The following is an 18,474-nucleotide window of genomic DNA, read 5'->3' as shown; positions in this document are numbered from 1 at the left end:
GGGGGGGGGGGGGGGGGGGGGAAGACATGACACGGGGGTGGCCACAGTCAGGTATGAGCAGCAGTCGAGGGAGGGACTGCGCTGGGGAAGGAGTCACCTGGGACGGACAGATGGATGGACACAGCTGCTGGGAGCAGGTGCGGGGCAGGGACGCCTCACCTTTTCAGCTCCTCTTCCAGCTCCTTGATGCGGTTTTCCAGCTTCACTTTGGCCTGCTTGGCGGCTTCCAGCTCCCCCTTCAGCACCTCCTGCTCCCCCGACAGTTGGTCAACCTTGGCAATGAGGTCATTCTTCACCACGTTCAAAGCATTTCTTTGAAAAGGTAGAAAGACAGAAGCTTCATGTGATGCGATGGGGACTTCCCAGAGGTGCCCACACTTTCGCGTCTGAGAAGGGGCATCCTGCGCATGCACGCAGGTGACGGCAGGGGCCACCTGTATGGTCACCCAGATTAAAGGGTCCTTAGGATAAGCTTTTTAAAGAAATTTCCTCAGAGTCCTGCTCCAAGTTCCTCCTGCTACAGAGATGTCCCAGCTGCCACCTCTCCCCATGGGCCAATGTCCTCCCAGGGCAGCCCTCTGGCCTGGGTCATTCACTGGCCCTGCCGAGGCAGGCTGCGGTGGACACCACGGCCACTGCTGTGGGAGAGAAAGGTGCTCTTACTTGGTTTCCAGAAGCTGTGAGTTTTCCAGCAGGAGGTTCCCCACTTCTTTGCCCATTCCTGAAAGGAATTGTGCAGCGTTTTGCCTGTGTCCTCTGAAGCCAGACCCTGGGGCTGCTCAACAGGCAGACCTGCGCCTCAAGGGCTGGTATGAGGGGAGGGGTGCCATCTGACTGTAGGGGATCCCTGCTGGCCCAGACAAGTTCTTCAGCCAGCTTCACAGCCAGCTGGGCCTGCTCACAGCAGTGGCTCTGGGCTCACTTAGGGACATGAAGTCACGCACTGGCCACTTGTGTGCTGCCCCCAGCACCGCCCACTTCCCCTCTGGGATTCCAGGCCCATCCTGAAGCAGATGCCTTTCAGAGCCCCCCACCCCACCCTGTGAATAGATGTTGGAGCTGTGGTGACAGGGGACAGAGACAGTACAGGACTCAGAGGAAGCCCCTGGCTGAGGAGATGGGATGGCCCCTGTGGCAGGCCTGGTGGGACCCAGACCCCATGTGGGGTCAGGAGGCAGGGGGAGCAGACGTGAGGCAGACAGTGCTCCTGGTGCCTTTCTGCAGAGGGACTGACCCAGCTTCTCTGCCACCAGGCCAACAAATGGACCCCACAGACTGAACTCCCTGCAGACCTGTCACACAAGCCCCAATAGTACCGAATCTGATCCTTTAGAACAGGCCCCAGGACCCAAGGCCTGGCCCTTCCATTCACTGCCCCCACCATGTACGCAGTCATGAAACAGCATAAAACACACACGTGTGCTTTGGGTCCCACCTGCTGTCTCCGTTCTGACCTCCCTCACTTTGAAAGCAGGCCCCTCCCCTTTGGCTGGGAAGCAGCAGGCCCACGTCTACCCTGAGCTTCCACAGGCTCACTGAGGCTGGGCTGCTCCTCCTCGGGCTATCGAAGGTCTGCCCACAGGGGACCCCCCCACAGCCTACTGAGCGAGGGCAGAGAGATGTCGCTCCACCCCAGCCTGCCCCCAACCTGGAGGCTGGGAGCCTGACCCCACCGCCGCCCCCACCATGCAGGACAAAGCAGGCAGCTCATGAAGCATGAGATGTGGAGAGAGGAAGCCAGACAGGGGGAAACACACACTGGAACAGGGCCTCGGCCTTACCAAAAAAGTCATCACGCACTATGGGAGCGTCCCAGTCCCACAGGAGATGGGCAACAAGGGCGGGAGGAAGGAAGGAGAGAGGAGGGAGAGAAAAAAAGCGCGTTAAGCCAGTGCTGCCGCGGGGCGGGTGGTGGTTCAGGGCTACTGCTTGCTGGGCAAGGGATGAGCGCGGGAGGGGGTGGGAGGTGCAGGAGGTGGTCTGGAGCCAGCTACTCCTTCCAGAAAGTTTATCCTCGGGGCTTTGGGGAACGCAGTGAATACCTCCCCAGGATGCTGGCCTGGCAGGGCGGTGGGGGAGGGCGGGAGTGGGGGGCTGTGCCCAGCCGCACAGCACCCTGGATGCTGCACTGGGATAAGCAGGTGGGACCTCACAGCCTCCTGCTGCAAAGTGAAACAGCAGGAGCTCGACCGTCTACCCACATGGGGAATGAGTGCTGGGCTGAGCTTGGCGGGGGGTCTCGTGGGACCCCTGACCTCTGGGGTGTGCCCTTACAGCGTGGCGAGAGGCTGCTGAGCTGCACCTCTGTTCCTTACGCAGTCACTGCTGATCATTTCTAATGGTTCTGTAGAACCTTAGAAATGGCCTTCAGGGGACTTCTCAGGTTTGAAGAAGTGAGGGTTAGCTATCAGGTTCATTGTCAGTGGTTAGTGGAGCAAACCAAAACAAGCTTTCGAGCAGTAGTAGACTGGTGAGCAAGAGCACACAGGTCTCAGGGCGTGGGTGGCCTGGTACAGCCAAGTGGGATCAGGGAGGGACAGTCTGCACAGCCAGGGTGACCGGACGGTGGCAGGGGCATGCCCACATGGATGCTGCCCTGTCCCACCTGGACTCCACAGTGGGGAAGATGGACCACAAAGGGAAACAGACAGGAGATATACACACCTGAGAACTCCCCTGGCCATGTCCAGCGAAGCAGAGATAGGGAAGGAAGTGACAAAAGTCAGTTGGTGACTGGAACCAACAGAATAAAGAAACTCATTAAAAAAAAGCAACAATGGTTCAGCAATCCTGTGTTGAAGGAGGGCAGGAAAGAGTAGGAACAGCTTTTAGCGAGTCCATGGGTGACACATCCCACAGGGGCAGAAACCCTGAAGGGACAGGGAGGCCAGAACAGAGCGTCCCTCAGTCCCTGATCCGGGCCCGGGGCTCTCCTTGCCATGTTCTGCCAGGAATCTAGCATCTTCTGCTCTCTGATCCCATTACCCATCCAGCAGGAGGGCTGGCCCTCTGCAGACCTGCGTGGTTGAGGGCTGTAAAGAGAAGAGTATGTGTGTCTGCTGGCGGGGGTGGCAGGTAAGGGCACAGCCTCCAGGAAGCCCCTCTAGAGGGAGCGATCCATGCCCACCCAGAGCTCCGGGGGAGGCACCCACCCAGGTCTTACAGGAAGGGTGCGACCTCGGGTGAACGATGACCACAAGGTAAATGGAGCCAGGACCCTACTTTGGAGTGAGGAAAAATATAAGCCAAAATGCAGTGAGAGGCACGTGGTAGCGTGGGGGGCACGTGCCGTCCTCACTGGGTCAGGCCTCTCTGCACTACATGGGAACAGGGACGGCAGCAGGAACACAGGACTGGGCATGGGGGGGGAGTGTGGAAAGACGCTTCTTTCTCTGGCAGAGATGTGACAGAACAGTTCTGTTCTGCTTGGTCCATTTCACATAGGAAAGAAAATGGCATTAAAAAGGCCCATGATTTAAATGACAAAACAGGTAATTTGTGGCAGGAGCTCAAACAGTAAAGAGGTACACCAGTTCGAAAGCAGCAGCTGCCCTTTAATCTCTACCAGGCAACCATGTTAGCATCAGCATCCTGCTCAGTCCTCTTGGGTGGCTTCCTTTGTCCCACATAACACTGTATCATGGGACACCCCACGTCACAGACTCACGGTCATCTTCATGTTCTCCGCATTACTCTATAGGAGCGCCCATCACTTAGTACAGCATGCACTCCTTGAGTAGAAACGTGGGGCATTTGTCGTGTTGTGTGACCACCAGGATGCTGCAGGTGCACTCCAGGGCGCTCACTCCAGGGGCGTTCTTCTAGCTGCTTCCCTGGCCACCGGCCCCCACTCCACCTGGCTGTACCAGGTCACCTCCTGCCGCCAGTGTTGGGCAGCACCCGCAGCATGCTACAGGCTCAATTGTCTTCATTTTTGTTGATCTTTTTGGGAAAATGAGCTCTCAGTTTCTCTCTTCACTTTTACTTCTTTATCATTCTTTTTTTTTTTTTGTCTTTTTTCGTGTCCGGCAATGGATCGCAACTCTCAGTGTCATGCCCATACCAGACCGGGACCGGCAACGGGATCACAACCCTCGGTGTTGCACCCACACCTCGCTCAGCCAGTGAGCGGGAACCGGTCTGTATGTGGGATCCGAACCCTGGGTGGGAGCGCCACTGCGCTCCCAAGCGGCGCACTGTAGCAGTGCGCCACCGGGCCGGCCCACTTCTTTATCATTCTTGAAGCTCAGTGTCTTTTCATGTGTTTGCTGGCATCTTCTGTGAATTTCCTGTTTTATCCTCTGCCCATTTTCTATTGTACCTGACTTATTCCCATTTTAATGATGGAGATTACATATATAATCTAAATTTTCAGGTAATTGCACCTGTCAATGGTTTCCTTTATGGCTTTCATGTAGAGGCCCAAATTAGGAAAATATTCTCCACCGTTCCTTTTCAGTTCTACTGTTCTTATATTTTTATGTTTAGATCTTTAATCTGCCTAGAATTACTTCTGTTTATGGTGTGAGGTTGAGATCAGACTTCGGTTTACTGAATAATCTGCCCATTCTCCCGTGGTCATGTACAAGCCCCGCATAACTCCAGGTCTGTTCTCGGTCCTTCGCTACCCCAGAGCACCTGCCTCACCACTGTGGCCATACAGCACACCCTGACACCTGCAGTGGAGATCCTGCAAGCTAATTCTTTCTCAAAAACTTCTGGGCTATGGTCACATATTTATTCTACTGGGTGGAGTTCACAATCCACAGAGTTCCAGAAAAACACCCGACTAGTCTGCAGCTATTTTTACTGGTACCGAACAAATTTATGTGTGAACAATAAGCTGATCTGCGACGTCACCTGACAGCTCACAGGGCTCAGTCTTTAGGTCCAGCAAAGTGTTACATTTCTCCACATCCTTAAGGCTTCTTTTAGGTACTTCAAGTACGTCTGCTAATCCTCTCTACATAGGCCTGTTTCTCAAGATTATGTCTAGACACTTTCTAGGTCTGGTTACTATGTCGGTGGAAACTCACTCAGGGACTGCTGCTGGACATGGTGTAGTGGAGTGGAATGAAAGCTGGATCAGCCTGTGTTAGAATTTCAGATCCTGGGCCGGCCCCGTGGCACACTCGGGAGAGTGCGGCGCTGGGAGCACAGTGACGCTCCCGCCACGGGTTCGGATCCTATATAGGAATGGCCGGTGCACTCACTGGCTGAGTGCGGTGTGGGCGACACCACACCAAGGGTTGCGATCCCCTTACCGGTCACGAAAAAGACAAAAAAAAAAAAAAAAGAATTTCAGATCCCAAGTAAGCAATGCAGGGCAATTAGCTAACTTATCTGAGCTCCAGTTTCCTCGTTTGTAAAATGGAAAAATAATCTCCTTAGTGTGTAATTGCTGTGAAATTCCTACAAGGTAGTGGAGGCAAGTAGCTGGTATAGCACTTAGCACTTGCTAAGGGGGCAATAAGTATTAATTCCCTTATACGCCAGATATGTCAACTCTGACATGTACACTTTTTCTCATCTTAACATTTCTGAGAATGCAGTGGGCCTTAAACAATGTTACAGTTTAATCTGCAGTACTTTTTTTTTCCTTCTTGGGAGATTCCTAAGATACTGGTGTGTCTTACAATTGGTGGTGTCTTAGATTTGATGGAATATAACATTTGCCTAACCGGGGTCCTTTTCCTCCCTCCACTGACAAAAGAATTCATAGTCTAGATGCTGAGAAACCTGAAGAGCTGCCAGGGCAGGTGTTCAGGGCAGTGGGGACACCGCTCTCAACCACGCCACTACCTTGGGAAGCATCCACCTCATCGCCCAGATGGAGCATCGATGTGTTTCTGAAATCACAGGATCCTCCACTGTGGAAAGGCTCACAAAACTGAGACCAGGAGATCTGTGCCTGGGCCCCACCTGCTGCCTTCGAGATGCATGCCAGCAGGCCCCTCTCCTCTGCTGCCTTTGGGATGCGTGCCAGTGGCAGCAGTGGCAGGGTGGTGACAGAGCACAGGGGATGTGCAGCCCGGCTCACTCCTCCACCTGGTGGCCAAATAGCAGGCTCCATGGTTTCAGCGCTCCAACAGCAGGCAGCAATAGCAAACCCCTCCTGAACTACTCAGCACTGCCTGACTTTCACATACACATTATGCTGAAGGCTCCCAGGAGCAGGGCAGGGGTGGTGCTGAGTGCACAGGGATGCATGGTCTTCATCTAGGGGGAAAAGGGATCTGGTGTCCAGTTCCTTGGGTCAGAGACTGTCAGATGCGCTGTCAAGCCCTCTCATGAGAAGACCACACCAGGCACCCCCATTTCAGTGAACTGACCCCAGGAAATTCATCAGAAGACTTTCTCTCCTGGGACCCCTGCTCTGTCTGACAGAGAGGTACTGACCCTGTCCGTGGTCTGAAGGGACTTGGCAGTGTGACCTCCAGGTGAAACCCAGCACATGCATTGCTGGCTGTCTGCCTTTTCCAACCATCACTGTTTATAGAGATTCTGTAGGAGGGTGACATTTGGAGTGAGGCTGGCTGACCAGAGGCAACAGAGACCATAGGAAGCAGCCATGTGCTAGGCCCAAGGGCCCCCTGACGGGGAGGGAGAGAGGGGACGCTCTCATGGAGAAGGTGGGCTTGCAGGTGGTGCTGCACAGCGGGCCCAGCAGCATGGATGGCTCTACAGCCGGGCAAGGCAACAGCCACAGATACAGGGTGAGCATGGGGACTGCGGCCAACATGACGGATGGGTGGACAGCCAGAGTCACCAGCTGCCGAGGAAGCTGGCTGATCTGGTAATCTTGTAGAGCTCTGTGAGGGATCAAAAGTGGAGCGGCAGCACTATTCACAACAGCCAGGAAGCAGACACAGCCCAGGTAGGGGCCCACCAGTGGTGGAAGGGACAAATACCACGTGGTCCGTCCACACGAGGGAATGTTATTCAGCTGTAACAAGGAATGAAGCTCTGATGCATGCTGCAGCAATGTGGACAAAATGAAGATACTTCACTAAATAAAAGAAGCTGGACAGAAAAGGCCCATCTACATGAAGTCTCTACAACAGGTAAATCTACAGGGACAGAAACTAGATGAGCAGTTGCCAGGGGCTGGGAAGGAGGCAGGGGGAGTGACTGCTAATTGGTATGGGGTTTTCTTTTAGGGGATGAAAATGTTCTAAAATTATAGGACTCTAAACTCTGAATATGCTAAAACCAGTGAGTTGTACACTTTAAATGGGTGAATTGTACAGTGTAGGAATTACACCTCAGTAGAGCCGTTAACCCAGCAGGGAGGTGTTCAGGGAGAGGAGAGGGCTGCTGCTCTGGATGGGACCTGGCTGTGAGACCTGACTCTGTCCACCACCTCACCCTCCCTCACCTCAGCTTCTGTATCTATGAACTGGGGACACGGGTAGCAGGACGGCCTAGGGCCAGGTGAGAATTAACAGTGGCCGGCCCTGTGGCGCACTGCTGCAGTGTGCCGCTTGGGAGTGCGGCGGCGCTCCCGCCGAGGGTTCGGATCCCACATGCAGGCTGGTTCCCGCTCACTGGCTGAGCGAGGTGCGGGCGCAGCACCGAGGGTTGCGATCCCGTTGCCGGTCCCAGTCCGGTACGGGCGCGACACTGAGGGTTGCGATCTGTTGCCGGTCACAAAAAAAGACAAAAAGGGAAAAAAAAAAAAAACAGTGGCTGTGCATATAAATTGCTGCCACCATCTCCTGGTGACCATGTTCAGGATTCTAATCTTGTCACATGACATCAGACTGAGGAACAGCACAACGGGGTGGGTTCCTGCTCCTCCTATGTCCCATCTCCTTGCCCTTGTCAATGGATGGCCCCTGAGTGCGCCTCCAGCCTCGTCCAGCGCTCCGAGGCCCAGAGCAGGAAGCTCAGTAGGGCCCACAGACCTTGACCAGAATCAAAATTTCATGTGCATGTGTGTTTTTCTAGGGAAAAGTCTTATCTTTTTATCAAATTCTCAGAAACTTAACAGTCCGTCACAACCTGTGGTGTGAGTTCTGTGGCACACGCCTGACTCTGCCTCTGTCTGCAGCCTCGTCCCCTGCTGGACACTGCAGGCGTCCCCGGGACAAGCTCTCACGCTGTCCCAGCTTGCCCCCCTCACCTCCCTGGTCTAGATCTGACACAGCCTTCAGTGGACAAGCCAGGCAGAAAGGCACGTACTCCCATGGGGACTCAGGACTACTACCGTCTGGCACACGGTCTTCTATTTACTGACACGTGTTTCTTACTCTGGACTGTAAGTCCTTGAGGGCCACACCCAGCCCAGCCCACTCACTGCCTTAAAGGACAGAGTGCAGCCTGGCTGGTGTGAGAGAAGACTGCGTGGGAACAGCCTCGGGAGTTCTCCACTTTCACCTCAGGGTTTCCACTTCTAGAACTCGGTCCTAAAGCAACCACTGGAGATGTGGGCGGATGTGCATGCCCAAATGCTTTAGGACAGCAGTCTTCACAACAGCAAAACTTGGAAACAAGAAGAAAGCCGATTATGTAACTTATGGCACATAGAAACTTGACAGTCACGTGAAGGAAAGGAAATTAAAATGCACAGAAGCAATTTTAATTGTTCATGGAAGTGTTAACGTCACCCACACTGAAAAGGACAGATGTGATCTGACACCGAATCCCATATGCATACACACATGTGCATGTGTGCAGGTGTGTGCGTGCTGTGTCTGGAAAGTGTCACTGAGACATTAAAACATCATGGTGTGGGGGAGTTCCCTTTGGTTTTTGCCCTTGTCTTGGTATCTTTGACATTATTTGATTATTATTATTAGCATATATGATGTTTCCAAATATTAAAAAAAACCTAAAAGCTAAATATATATACCTGAACTATGTAAAGTACAGTGATGTCAAAATATTAAAAGTCATTGCCCCATTTAGTATAATTTTTCTGAATATTAATAGTTTTATGTATTTTTTATATATTTTTAATAATGCAAGAAAAATTCCAATAAAAATACATACGGCTAAAGTGGGCATCCTTGTCTTCTTCCTGATCTTAAAGGGAGAATTTTCAGTCTTTCACCATCGAGTATGAGTGCACTAACCGCCACTGAGCTCAACACTTGCAAACGCTGAAGTGGGTAAATGTTCTGTGCTACGTACTTTACCACAATCCACATACATATTTATACACACATGTACTGCTTTATTGGGGGACTTCTCACTTGAGCCTGGCTGAAACCAGCTTCCACATCAGGCAGGAGGCAGCGCTGGTGATGAACACCCGGATAATTTTGCTGCCTGGAGGTACCCTGTCCTGAGTTAAGACCATGAATTTATGAAAACCTCGAGAGACAGGCCTGAGAATCAAGAAGGTGGGACACTGCCCCTCCTCTGCCGCATCTGCAGTGGCCTGGCCTGGGGAGCACCCTCGAGTCGCTAAGGTCAAAAGGTCACCGGTGCCCACCAGTGGGAAGTGACGGCAGCAGAGACGGGTGTAGAAACTCCCAGAGGCCAGCAGCCTTGCCTTGCACAGAAGGTGACAAAATGCTGAGGGCAAGGTCAAAGACTCTGGAAGCGGAGCCGCACCCCGCAATGCACAGCGAGGAAACTGTCCTGGGCCAGGCCGCTGCCCCTGCTTCCTGTGAGCAGCCTGCCTGGAATGGCATGGAAACGTGGGGCAGACGGCCATGGTGACCGCTCCACTCCATAGCCCCACGCGGCCGGCCATGAGTCCCCCTGTGGGGCTGCTGGGCAGGGAGTCATGGCAGGGCTGCGGGGAGAAGGTGCAGCGGGAGCAAGGGGCACAGTGGGTCTGCGTCTCCTTGCAGAGAAAGCAGAGGAGCTGACAAATGGTCACCCTCCCAAAACATCCCCAGAAGGAAGACTGCCCCAGAGGGGTCTGCAGCAGGACTGAGGGTGAGCACTAATGGACACGGTTCTTTCTTGGTGTGATGAAACCTTCTACACTTACATAGAGCTGATGGTCACATAGCCTTGTGAGTGTACTAAAAACCAGGGAACCATATACTTTAAGGCAGTGAATTTTATGGCATATGAAATCTGTCTCGATAAAATCATAAATAAAAAAGTTCCTAGCCCACGCATGATGCAGGACTTTCCTTTTGTTACAAACAAAACCAATGACAGGAAGCCGTGGAGTCCCGAGTTGGGATTGCTTGTGTTTACCTAGGAGGTCGGCCCCTTCGTCTACATCCCCGATGACCTCGGACCCCGCCGTTGACAGCTCATGGTACAGGGAATCAGTGTTGATGCCAAAAGCTTTGTTCACAATCCCCTGGGTCGGGCTGTTGGGATACACAGGCCAGGAGAGAGCAGTGTCAAGGACATCACCGATCGGTGGCATGTCCGCAACCTTCTGACACCTCCCAGCACAGCCGTTCATGCCAATGCTGTGGCTGCAAGTGCACGCAAGGGCGGGAGGTGGCAGGTCAGCACCCTGAAGGTTCTCCCTCCCGGATAGGCTGGGGGAGACACCAGGCCGAGCAAGTACCTGCTTCCTGTGTGGTCCAGGCGGGTCTCTGGACACATGTCCAACTCTGGAGTGGAGTCGATGATGTCCTGAACATCAGACCACTCGTCACTGCTGCCCATGCCTGGGGAAACCATGGCAGGAGCTGGGGTCAGGAGATGGTCTGGCAATTCCCTGCCCTACTCACAGCTGCCCTCTGGGTCTGCGTCTAGAGACCCAGAGCCAGACCCCCCACCAGGCAGGGACTATCGAAGGCATGGTGAACTCCAGAATTGTAGGAGTCCCAGGAGAAGGACCACATGGTCTGTCTGCATGGAGTAATTCAGCACTGGACCTGTCCCCCCAAAACCCCAGGTCCTAGCAATGAATGGCACTTCCTCTCATGACCTGATCTGAGAGGCTGGTGTCATCTTCCTCTTTGATCTCCTGTTAGACTGTGGGCTGAGGGTGACGGGGGTCTCCTGTTCTATGCTGAGCCATGACCCCCAAATCTACATGTTAAAGTCCTCACCCCCAATGTGACCATGTTTGGAGACAGGCCTTTAAAGGAGGGATTAAGGGGCCGGCCCGGTGGCGCACTGGAGAGTGCGCCGCTTGGGAGAGTGGCGGCGCTCCCGCCGAGGGTTCGGATCCCATGTGGAGACCGGTTCCCGCTCACTGGCTGAGTGCGGTGCGGGCGCAACACTGAGGGTTGCGATCCTGTTGCCGGTCCCCGGTACGGGCGCGACACCGAGGGGGGTTGCGATCCCGTTACCGGTCAGTAAAAAAGACAAAAAGGAAAAAAAAAAAAAAAAGGAGGGATTAAGGTAAAATGAGGTCACTGTGGTGGACTACTCTGATCTGACTGCTGTCCTTATGAGAAGAGATCAGGACACAAACATGCAGAGGGACGACCATGAGGACACTCAGGAAGACGGCCTCAGAGGGACCAGCCCCGCAACACCTGCAACTTGACTCCCAGCTCGAGCAAAACAGGAAGTGTCTGTTGCTTGCTCGGGCCCCCCCATCAGTGGTGTCTGTTGTACAGCCCTAGCCGACCCCGACACCTGCCTGATCTGACCCCACGCAGGATGAGTGTGGGTGGCCCTGGAGCGGGCTGGCAGCGGCCGTACCTATGCTGACGTTGCGCACCTCCTGGGTGGCCTGGACCTCCATGTTACGGCTGCCCCGCTTCTCCCGGGCCCGTCTGCTATTCTTGGGGCCGTTGCTGTAGTCCCCCAGGGGCTGCAGGGTCTCGTTGAGTGGCGTGGCCGTGGCTGAGGGCACAGAGGACGTGGGAGTGTTGGACTTGGTGCCCGTGGTGCTGGGCGTGGCAGCAGCCGAGGACTGGTCCGACTCAGACATCTCATCTGGGGGACACTAGAGACAAACACAGGGAGGAGAGCCCATCAGTGTAGTTCCAGGCGCAGCCGCCAGAGGCTCCAGCTCTCCGCGTCTTGCCACTTTGCCGCAAAGAGCACTGGGCACTGGTCTGCGGGCGGGACTCCCCCTGCCAACTGCCCAGCGGGTCAGGTGAAAGGCTGACTCTGTTGGGCCTAGACACTCCTGCGTGGTTTTGCTTATCCGGCCGCTGCCTCTGGCTCTCCAGAAGCAGCTGCCACCTTATTTAAAGGGTCTGGTGCGGGGCTTTCTGCTTGCACCCTCCACAGGCTGTTTAGTGAAGCTGCGTGTGACGAGCATGATGCCACATGGGGACATGGCGGGCGACCCCCTGCAGCCAGCCACAAGCCACAGCCCAGGGCAGGCATGGGGAGGAGGCTGGCCAGGGATCTGGTCAGGCATCACTGCTGCACTGTATGCCAGGCTGCTGCCACCCGTGCCTGTCCCCTGTTTCCTTCCACTGACTCCAGGAGATGCCTGCCTAGCCCTGGCTCAAGGGGAGTAGAACAGGCTTTGGCATTTCCCCGATTCTGCCTGTCGTAACCCCCCAAGCAGCTGTGTGGTGCTTAACCCCACGGCTCCACCGGACCAGTGTTGAGCCTTGAATATCAATGCAGATTCAAACAACTGAAATTCCATTTCTATAGAATGGGACATCACCAAAATGTTGGGGGGAGAAAAGCCCAGATTATTAAACACTGCAATCAACTGTTGACCTGAAGAATCTCACTGGGGAGGAACATGTTTTACTAGAATAGTTCAGGGCACAAAACACATTCTTTTCCTATGGTCTTTCCTAATGAAAGTGCTGAACAATCTCAAGAAAAACAGCTCCCAAACACTCTTGAATTCACTACTATAGACAACCACTAGAAGAGGCACAGCCTCAGGAGGGAGCCAAGCTGCTACCCTGGGGGCGGCTCACCAGGTGCACCCCAGGCAGGAGACACTGCAGTGTCCTGTGGTCTCCCAGGGGGGCACACTTTCAGGGAAACTTCTCAATGCTGAGGATGCTCATGAAAGAGGGGTACTGGGTATTGGGCCCTCTTCCCAGGGCTGGATGAATGCTGGGACAGACATACCCCACATTTAACTGAGAAGGGCAGACCTGGCTCGCAGAAGGCAGAGCCGGTTCTAAGATCTGCCTTTCCTGGTACATCGGGTCACCGCCAGGCTCAGGGCAGGGAGGCCTCTCAGTACTGGACACAGCCACTCACTCAGAAGATGGATTTCTGCCTTCATCTACCAGGCTCCTAAATTTCTCTACAAGGAATCTCAAAATGCCACGTTGTCCTCTGCAGCAGCGGCTCTCAGCCAGGGGCGACTCTGTCCCCAGCGGACACTTGTAAAGCATGGAGACATTTCTGGTTGTCTCAAAAGCAGAAGGGGGTGCTGCTGGCATCATCTAGTGGGTAGAGGCCAGGGATGCAGCTCCACCTCCTACAGTGCCCAGCATGGCCCCAGCAAGCACAATCCAGACCACTGCCAGCAGTGCTGCGGGGAGAAGCCTCACACTGGCACGTCCTGCATCTCCCTGGGAGTGGCTTCGTATAAACATTTTAAATGATTTGGATCTGGCTCTACAGCTCATGCTTAGTTTGAGGAGGAAAAAGTCCTTCCTCTGTACATCGCCATCTGAACTGGAGGAAGTGAGGGCCACTCACACTGCATGGCACCCAAGGTACCTCTGCCTGCCCCACAGATCAGAGTCCCTGGGTGTCCCACTGGACGTGGGGTCCTCTGCTGCCACCAGAGCAGGAACTGCATGCAGGGCAAGTCAGAGTCAGGTGCATGAAGAAGACCAGCTTCCTCCATGCGCATCTCCCCAGCCTGTCCGTGACCCTCGTGATGGCTGTGGGGACGCAGTGGTCCAGCTGCGCCTCCCCCAGGTCCTCTAGCTCTCGTTACCCTACAGGACCACCACTTACCCACAGGATATGCCCCCTGGCCACAACTTACCTAGAGGCAAACCTCTCAACCTCCTAAACATCAACGTGTAGAAGTGACCTCCAAATGCACGCAAAGAACCCAAACTCTTAGCGGACACTCCTCCCCATGAGTAGCACAACTGTTTGGTTAAAACACTGAAAATACAGTACATAAAAACAAAAAAACACAAAATAAAAAACAACAACAAAAATTAACAAATTAGAAAAACCTTAAAACCTAAAGCATGAAATAAAAAGAACCTAAATATAATTAATAAAAAAAAAAGAAAAATCAAATAAAACACACATATGAACCAAAACATAAAACACTACAATTGGTCGAGAGAAAGACTATTCATTCCAGACAAGGCAGGAGAAGAAAGAAAGATGTCATGAGAAGTGAAGCTGATCCAGATAGGGGCATGAGGAGGGGATGCCAGGAGGCCAGAGAGGGGCAGGTGAGGGTCCTTGTGGCTTTCTGAGGTGACTTCAAGGGCGCCTGGGGCGAGTCCCCGCTGTGGGCCAGTGTGAGAGGGAGTGAGCTAAGCTGGCATAAACAGCGGGGCTAGGCCTGACCTCACAGGCCTCATGGCCTTCTTCGCAGCACACAGACACCACAGGACAGTCTAGAACTGGGGTGAGCGACCCAAAAGTCCCAGAGACACCCCACTCCCGCAACAAAAGCAGAAGCAGTAGGAATCACTTTCTGACAGAGCTGCAGGCAAGCTGGACACTCAGAGGTGGAAGGACAGTCGGCACAGAGCCGCAGCAAGAAGGACATCTCTGGGAAGCCCTGGACCCCACATCCACCTACCCGACCTAAACCAAGAGGCCAGGGGCTTTGCCTATGCAGGCGACCTCCGGTGGCTGCCATGGGAAATGCACCAGACCCACGGTCACCTCCTTGGCCCCAGGAAGGTGATGATCCTTACCTGGCAGAGTGAGTCCTATCCTGCAACAGCCTGCCTTAGCCAGACAGCCTGAACCCACAGATCAAAGCTGGGGCCCTGAATGAGGGACCTGACTCCCTCCTGGTCCCTATCTCTGCGGCATGCTTACTGGCTGCTGTGCATGAGGGGTGTACGTGTGTAGGGTCCTACCTTCTCAAACTCAGAGACCAAGGAGGTGCTACCAGGGACAAGCAGACAAGAGAAGCTATCTCCTTGTCTGTGACTTTCTTCCAGCTGAAGTGCAAACCTCAGACTCCAGACATCTAAATCCGTACGAAACAAGAGGTACTGTTTTCAGGATTAAAATGCATTCTGGCTGGAGTCCAGTCTGAGGGTGAGGCTTGTATTTTGGAGTGTGGTTCGTCAGATGGTGGCTAAGTTCAGACCTTACAAATGCTAGGCACCCCAGGCTGCACAGTGGTCTATCTTAGGAGCAGAGAGGTCTAGCCTGGACTGGGAATGTGGAGCCACATGCACAGGACCTGCTCTGCAGCAGCACCTCCTGACACCCCCATTCTCTCCATCCCTGGCCCATGTCAGGGGAGAGCTACAGACAGCTGTACGTGAAGACTTGGCTGTGCCTGAAAGGGACACGGGGATGCCTGTGACAGGAAGACCTCACTCCGCGGCACGGCTACAAAACCTGGTAGCTGGAGCTGGACTGCAGCTGGCCGAGGTCGCTCAGGTGCCAGTGGTCCCCCGCAGGCATGAGCTTGCCCCCCATCTGTGCACGTACCATGCCGTCAGCCAGGGGAAAGACATTCAGAGAGGTGGGGCGCTCCTTCCTGCTGAAATGCAAGGACAGAAGGAAGGAAGTGGAAGTTAGATGGCGCCTGTGGAGAGAACCTCAATCCCTCTCTGGGCCTGCAGATGCCTGGCCAGTGGATGGAGCTGCTCTAAATGCCGCCCATAGCCCAGCTCAGGAGGGACGTCAGCAGCTGCATAGTCACGTCCATGTGTTCGGGACAGTCTCTCCTTAGTTACAAACCTGTAAAACATTTCCCCTACCATGATGCTGTGATTTATCATCGCTATCTGGTTTCATTTTAAACACATGCCTGCTGTGTGTGCTGAGAAACTGCAACATTGCGAGTGCAGGGACCATGGCATTGGGGCCAGCACTGACCAGCGGCTGGTGGTGACGTATAGGACGACGGCTTTTCTCACATGGAGCCAGCCCTGCCTCTGCCTCCAGAGGCCAATGAAGGAGTCAGTCCTTTCTGTCCCTGTTCTTTGTTCGCTGTCCCCCCCTCCCGCACCCTCAGTCCTTTATTGCATTTTCCTTGAAGCCTGTCATTGAAAACATTTGAGCAAGATGTGTCCAGAGTAAAGAGCATCCTATCCTGTCTGCTGAAGCCCCATCACGGGCACCAGCACTGGAGATGGATGCTTTAGGCTTCACTAGGACGCTAGGACTACCTGCTGGACAGGAGCTGTATGGGCAAAGCTCATGTTGCCCTCCATGGGCTCCGTCCCTGGGAAGACATCCCAGGGCCCTAAATAACTGTGGGAACAGAGGCCTGAATTCTCACTTCCTCAGAATCTTCAAATTGGGTGGGCCCAGATGGCACAGAATCCAGCCCCCTGCCCTCCTGGGGGGCAGATGGTGTCGTCAGACCCTGGCATCCACGCTGCTTGGAACTGTTTAGGCCAAGAATTAGGGTACACACACGTGACAGCCTCTGACACTCAGGGCTTGGCCCCCAGAGACTCCGGGGGGGGGGACTTCCTCAGGACACAGGAGCCTGGTGCAGAGGCTGGCCTGTCCTGGGGGGAGACGGTGCAGGATGCAGGAGCCTGGTGCAGAGGCTGGCCTGTCAGAGTGGCTTGGAGGATGCAGATGATGAAGAGCAGGGGATGGCAGTGGAGCGGCCATCGCTGACCAGAACTTATTGTGGCTGGGTGGGAGGGTTATAAAGTATGGCTCTGGGAGCTGGTCTCTCCTGGCCAGGGGGCCCACACAGTTCTGGGGATCAGCTGGCGGCTGTGTTCTATGCAGAACCTGGGGTGGGGCATGCCCAGGGCCAAGGATACTCCAGAAGCAGTTTTCTGTGAGTGGCCTCAAGTGCTCAGCATGATGCATGACCCCTGCGCAGAGGAGGTGGCTATTCTTAGACCTGCCCCGGCCTGTCACTTTCAAGAGTTGGGGAAACTTGGACCCCACAACAGATGTCAAAGGTGGACAGCTCTGCATCTGCTGACCCATCAGAAACTCAGCCAGGTGCCACAGCTCAGCCCAAAGTGCCAGGCATGTGCTGCCCCAGATGGGGCCAGCGTGGGAAACACCTCTCCTGGGACCTGGTTTTGACCCCATCAGGGACTTCTACTCCTGATCTCAGGTGAAGTGTGCATAAGAACCCCTAGATCCCCAGCCACTGCAGTCCCAGCTGCCAGCAGATGCTGCTGGGGGCACCAGGGGCCTCCTGCCTCACAGGATGAGATGGGCAGATGCATTCAGGGATCACCTACTGGCGCCTTGCTCAGCCAGGCCACCATCTCCAGCAGAAGTCCCTTGTGACCAGGGTCTGCGTCCTCCCCCAGAATCACATATGGGCCTTGCCTCTGAGCCCTGTGAGCATCCAGCGGTGCCACTGACTGGTGGGGCCATCCAAAGCCCAACAACCCCATCCTCCTGTTTCACCCTCACTCTCCCTCAGGAGGAACAGTGTTTGTCCCTTCAGAGGCCACTGCCCTGTGCAGTCAGGGTCGTGCCACCCACTCTGGGTGCACAGCTCATCCATGACTGGGCTGGGATGCTCGTTGCGTATGATTTCCAACCTGTGACCAGGGTGCACACGTGCTGGGACTGTGCAGCACAGGGAAGGCCGCGTGGCCACCCACTCCATGGCTGTGCTGAGATCTTCCAACCAGTGTCCCCCTCCTCAGTGTCACAGTCTCACAAACGCAACTGACAAGGCCCCCCATTCTGCAACAGCAGCTGCAGAAAACAGCCTGTGTGGGCCTCCATGAGCACTGTCAGCCTCGCAACTTTCCCTCTGGACAGCCCCCACTGAGTGCCCGCATAGCAGGGCGCTGCACCACAGGCTTTACCTTTTCCTCAACGCCTGGCGAGGACTGCAGGGCAGCGACAGACATGGCCAGCACATGGCAGCAACAGACAGAGGGCGAGACAAGAAGACACCATTAGAGGAAGAAGGGCACATGCTCACGGACAAGTGAGGGGATGCAGCAGCATAACCTTGGCTGCCACGCTGTGCCCCTCATGGGCAGAGCCAAAAACACACAGATGTCTACATGGGACACACATGGGACACACACACCCCTTGACTTTGGCACGAGGCCTTGGGATGGGGCCTGAGCAACAAGTGCAGCATCCTCGCGGATGGTGCCCTGCATGCGTGTGCACACGGAACATAGGTGACAGAGCACACACGATCACCTGGACACACAGGCCCCTGCTAATGCTGGCATCTACGTGACAGCCCAAACACACTGGCCGAATGTCCAAGCTCATGCTGAGTTTACTGTAAAGACACACAGATACAGGACAAGCCAGGAGTGAAACAAAGCGCCCACCTGGGTTCGGGACGACACATGGCTCAGCATGAACGAGAGACGAGGGCCCCATGGGGAAGCCGGGGGGGGGGGGGGCAGCTGAGAAGATAGGATCACAGACAGGTAGGAGAGTCTGCGCCAGAGAGGGGAGCACAGGCTCCCGGCACTGGGGGGCAAGTAGGGCCCTCCCACCTCACCCCACCCCGCCCAGCAGCACCAGCAGTATGATCCTAAG

At 54.7% G+C, this 18,474-nt stretch overlaps 1 protein-coding gene across 7 annotated transcripts in view; it reads right to left on the bottom strand.

Annotated features, from left to right (window-relative positions):
* MAPK8IP3 (mitogen-activated protein kinase 8 interacting protein 3) overlaps positions 1 to 18,474 on the bottom strand; it is a 52,176-nt gene that overhangs the window by 10,321 nt on the left and 23,381 nt on the right. For 2 of the 7 annotated variants that reach the window (XM_008581448.1, XM_008581478.1), the window contains exons 5-12: positions 15,367 to 15,511; positions 11,578 to 11,824; positions 10,487 to 10,589; positions 10,162 to 10,280; positions 2,665 to 2,676; positions 1,782 to 1,799; positions 664 to 721; positions 160 to 312 (exon numbers count right to left, since the gene is read on the bottom strand). In XM_008581448.1, the coding sequence (XP_008579670.1) occupies positions 160 to 312; positions 664 to 721; positions 1,782 to 1,799; positions 2,665 to 2,676; positions 10,162 to 10,280; positions 10,487 to 10,589; positions 11,578 to 11,824; positions 15,367 to 15,511 (855 nt within the window). Of the gene's footprint in view, positions 1 to 159; positions 313 to 663; positions 722 to 1,781; positions 1,800 to 2,664; positions 2,677 to 10,161; positions 10,281 to 10,486; positions 10,590 to 11,577; positions 11,825 to 13,804; positions 13,968 to 15,366; positions 15,512 to 18,474 lie in introns of those variants that run through there. The other 5 variants (XM_008581465.1, XM_008581483.1, XM_008581456.1 and 2 more) reach the window with 4 other exon arrangements.

The sequence above is a fragment of the Galeopterus variegatus genome, unplaced genomic scaffold (assembly GCF_000696425.1).
Source record: "Galeopterus variegatus unplaced genomic scaffold, G_variegatus-3.0.2 Scaffold92, whole genome shotgun sequence".
Classification (NCBI taxonomy): Eukaryota; Metazoa; Chordata; class Mammalia; order Dermoptera; family Cynocephalidae; genus Galeopterus; species Galeopterus variegatus.
This window is presented reverse-complemented; position numbering and strand designations above follow the sequence as displayed.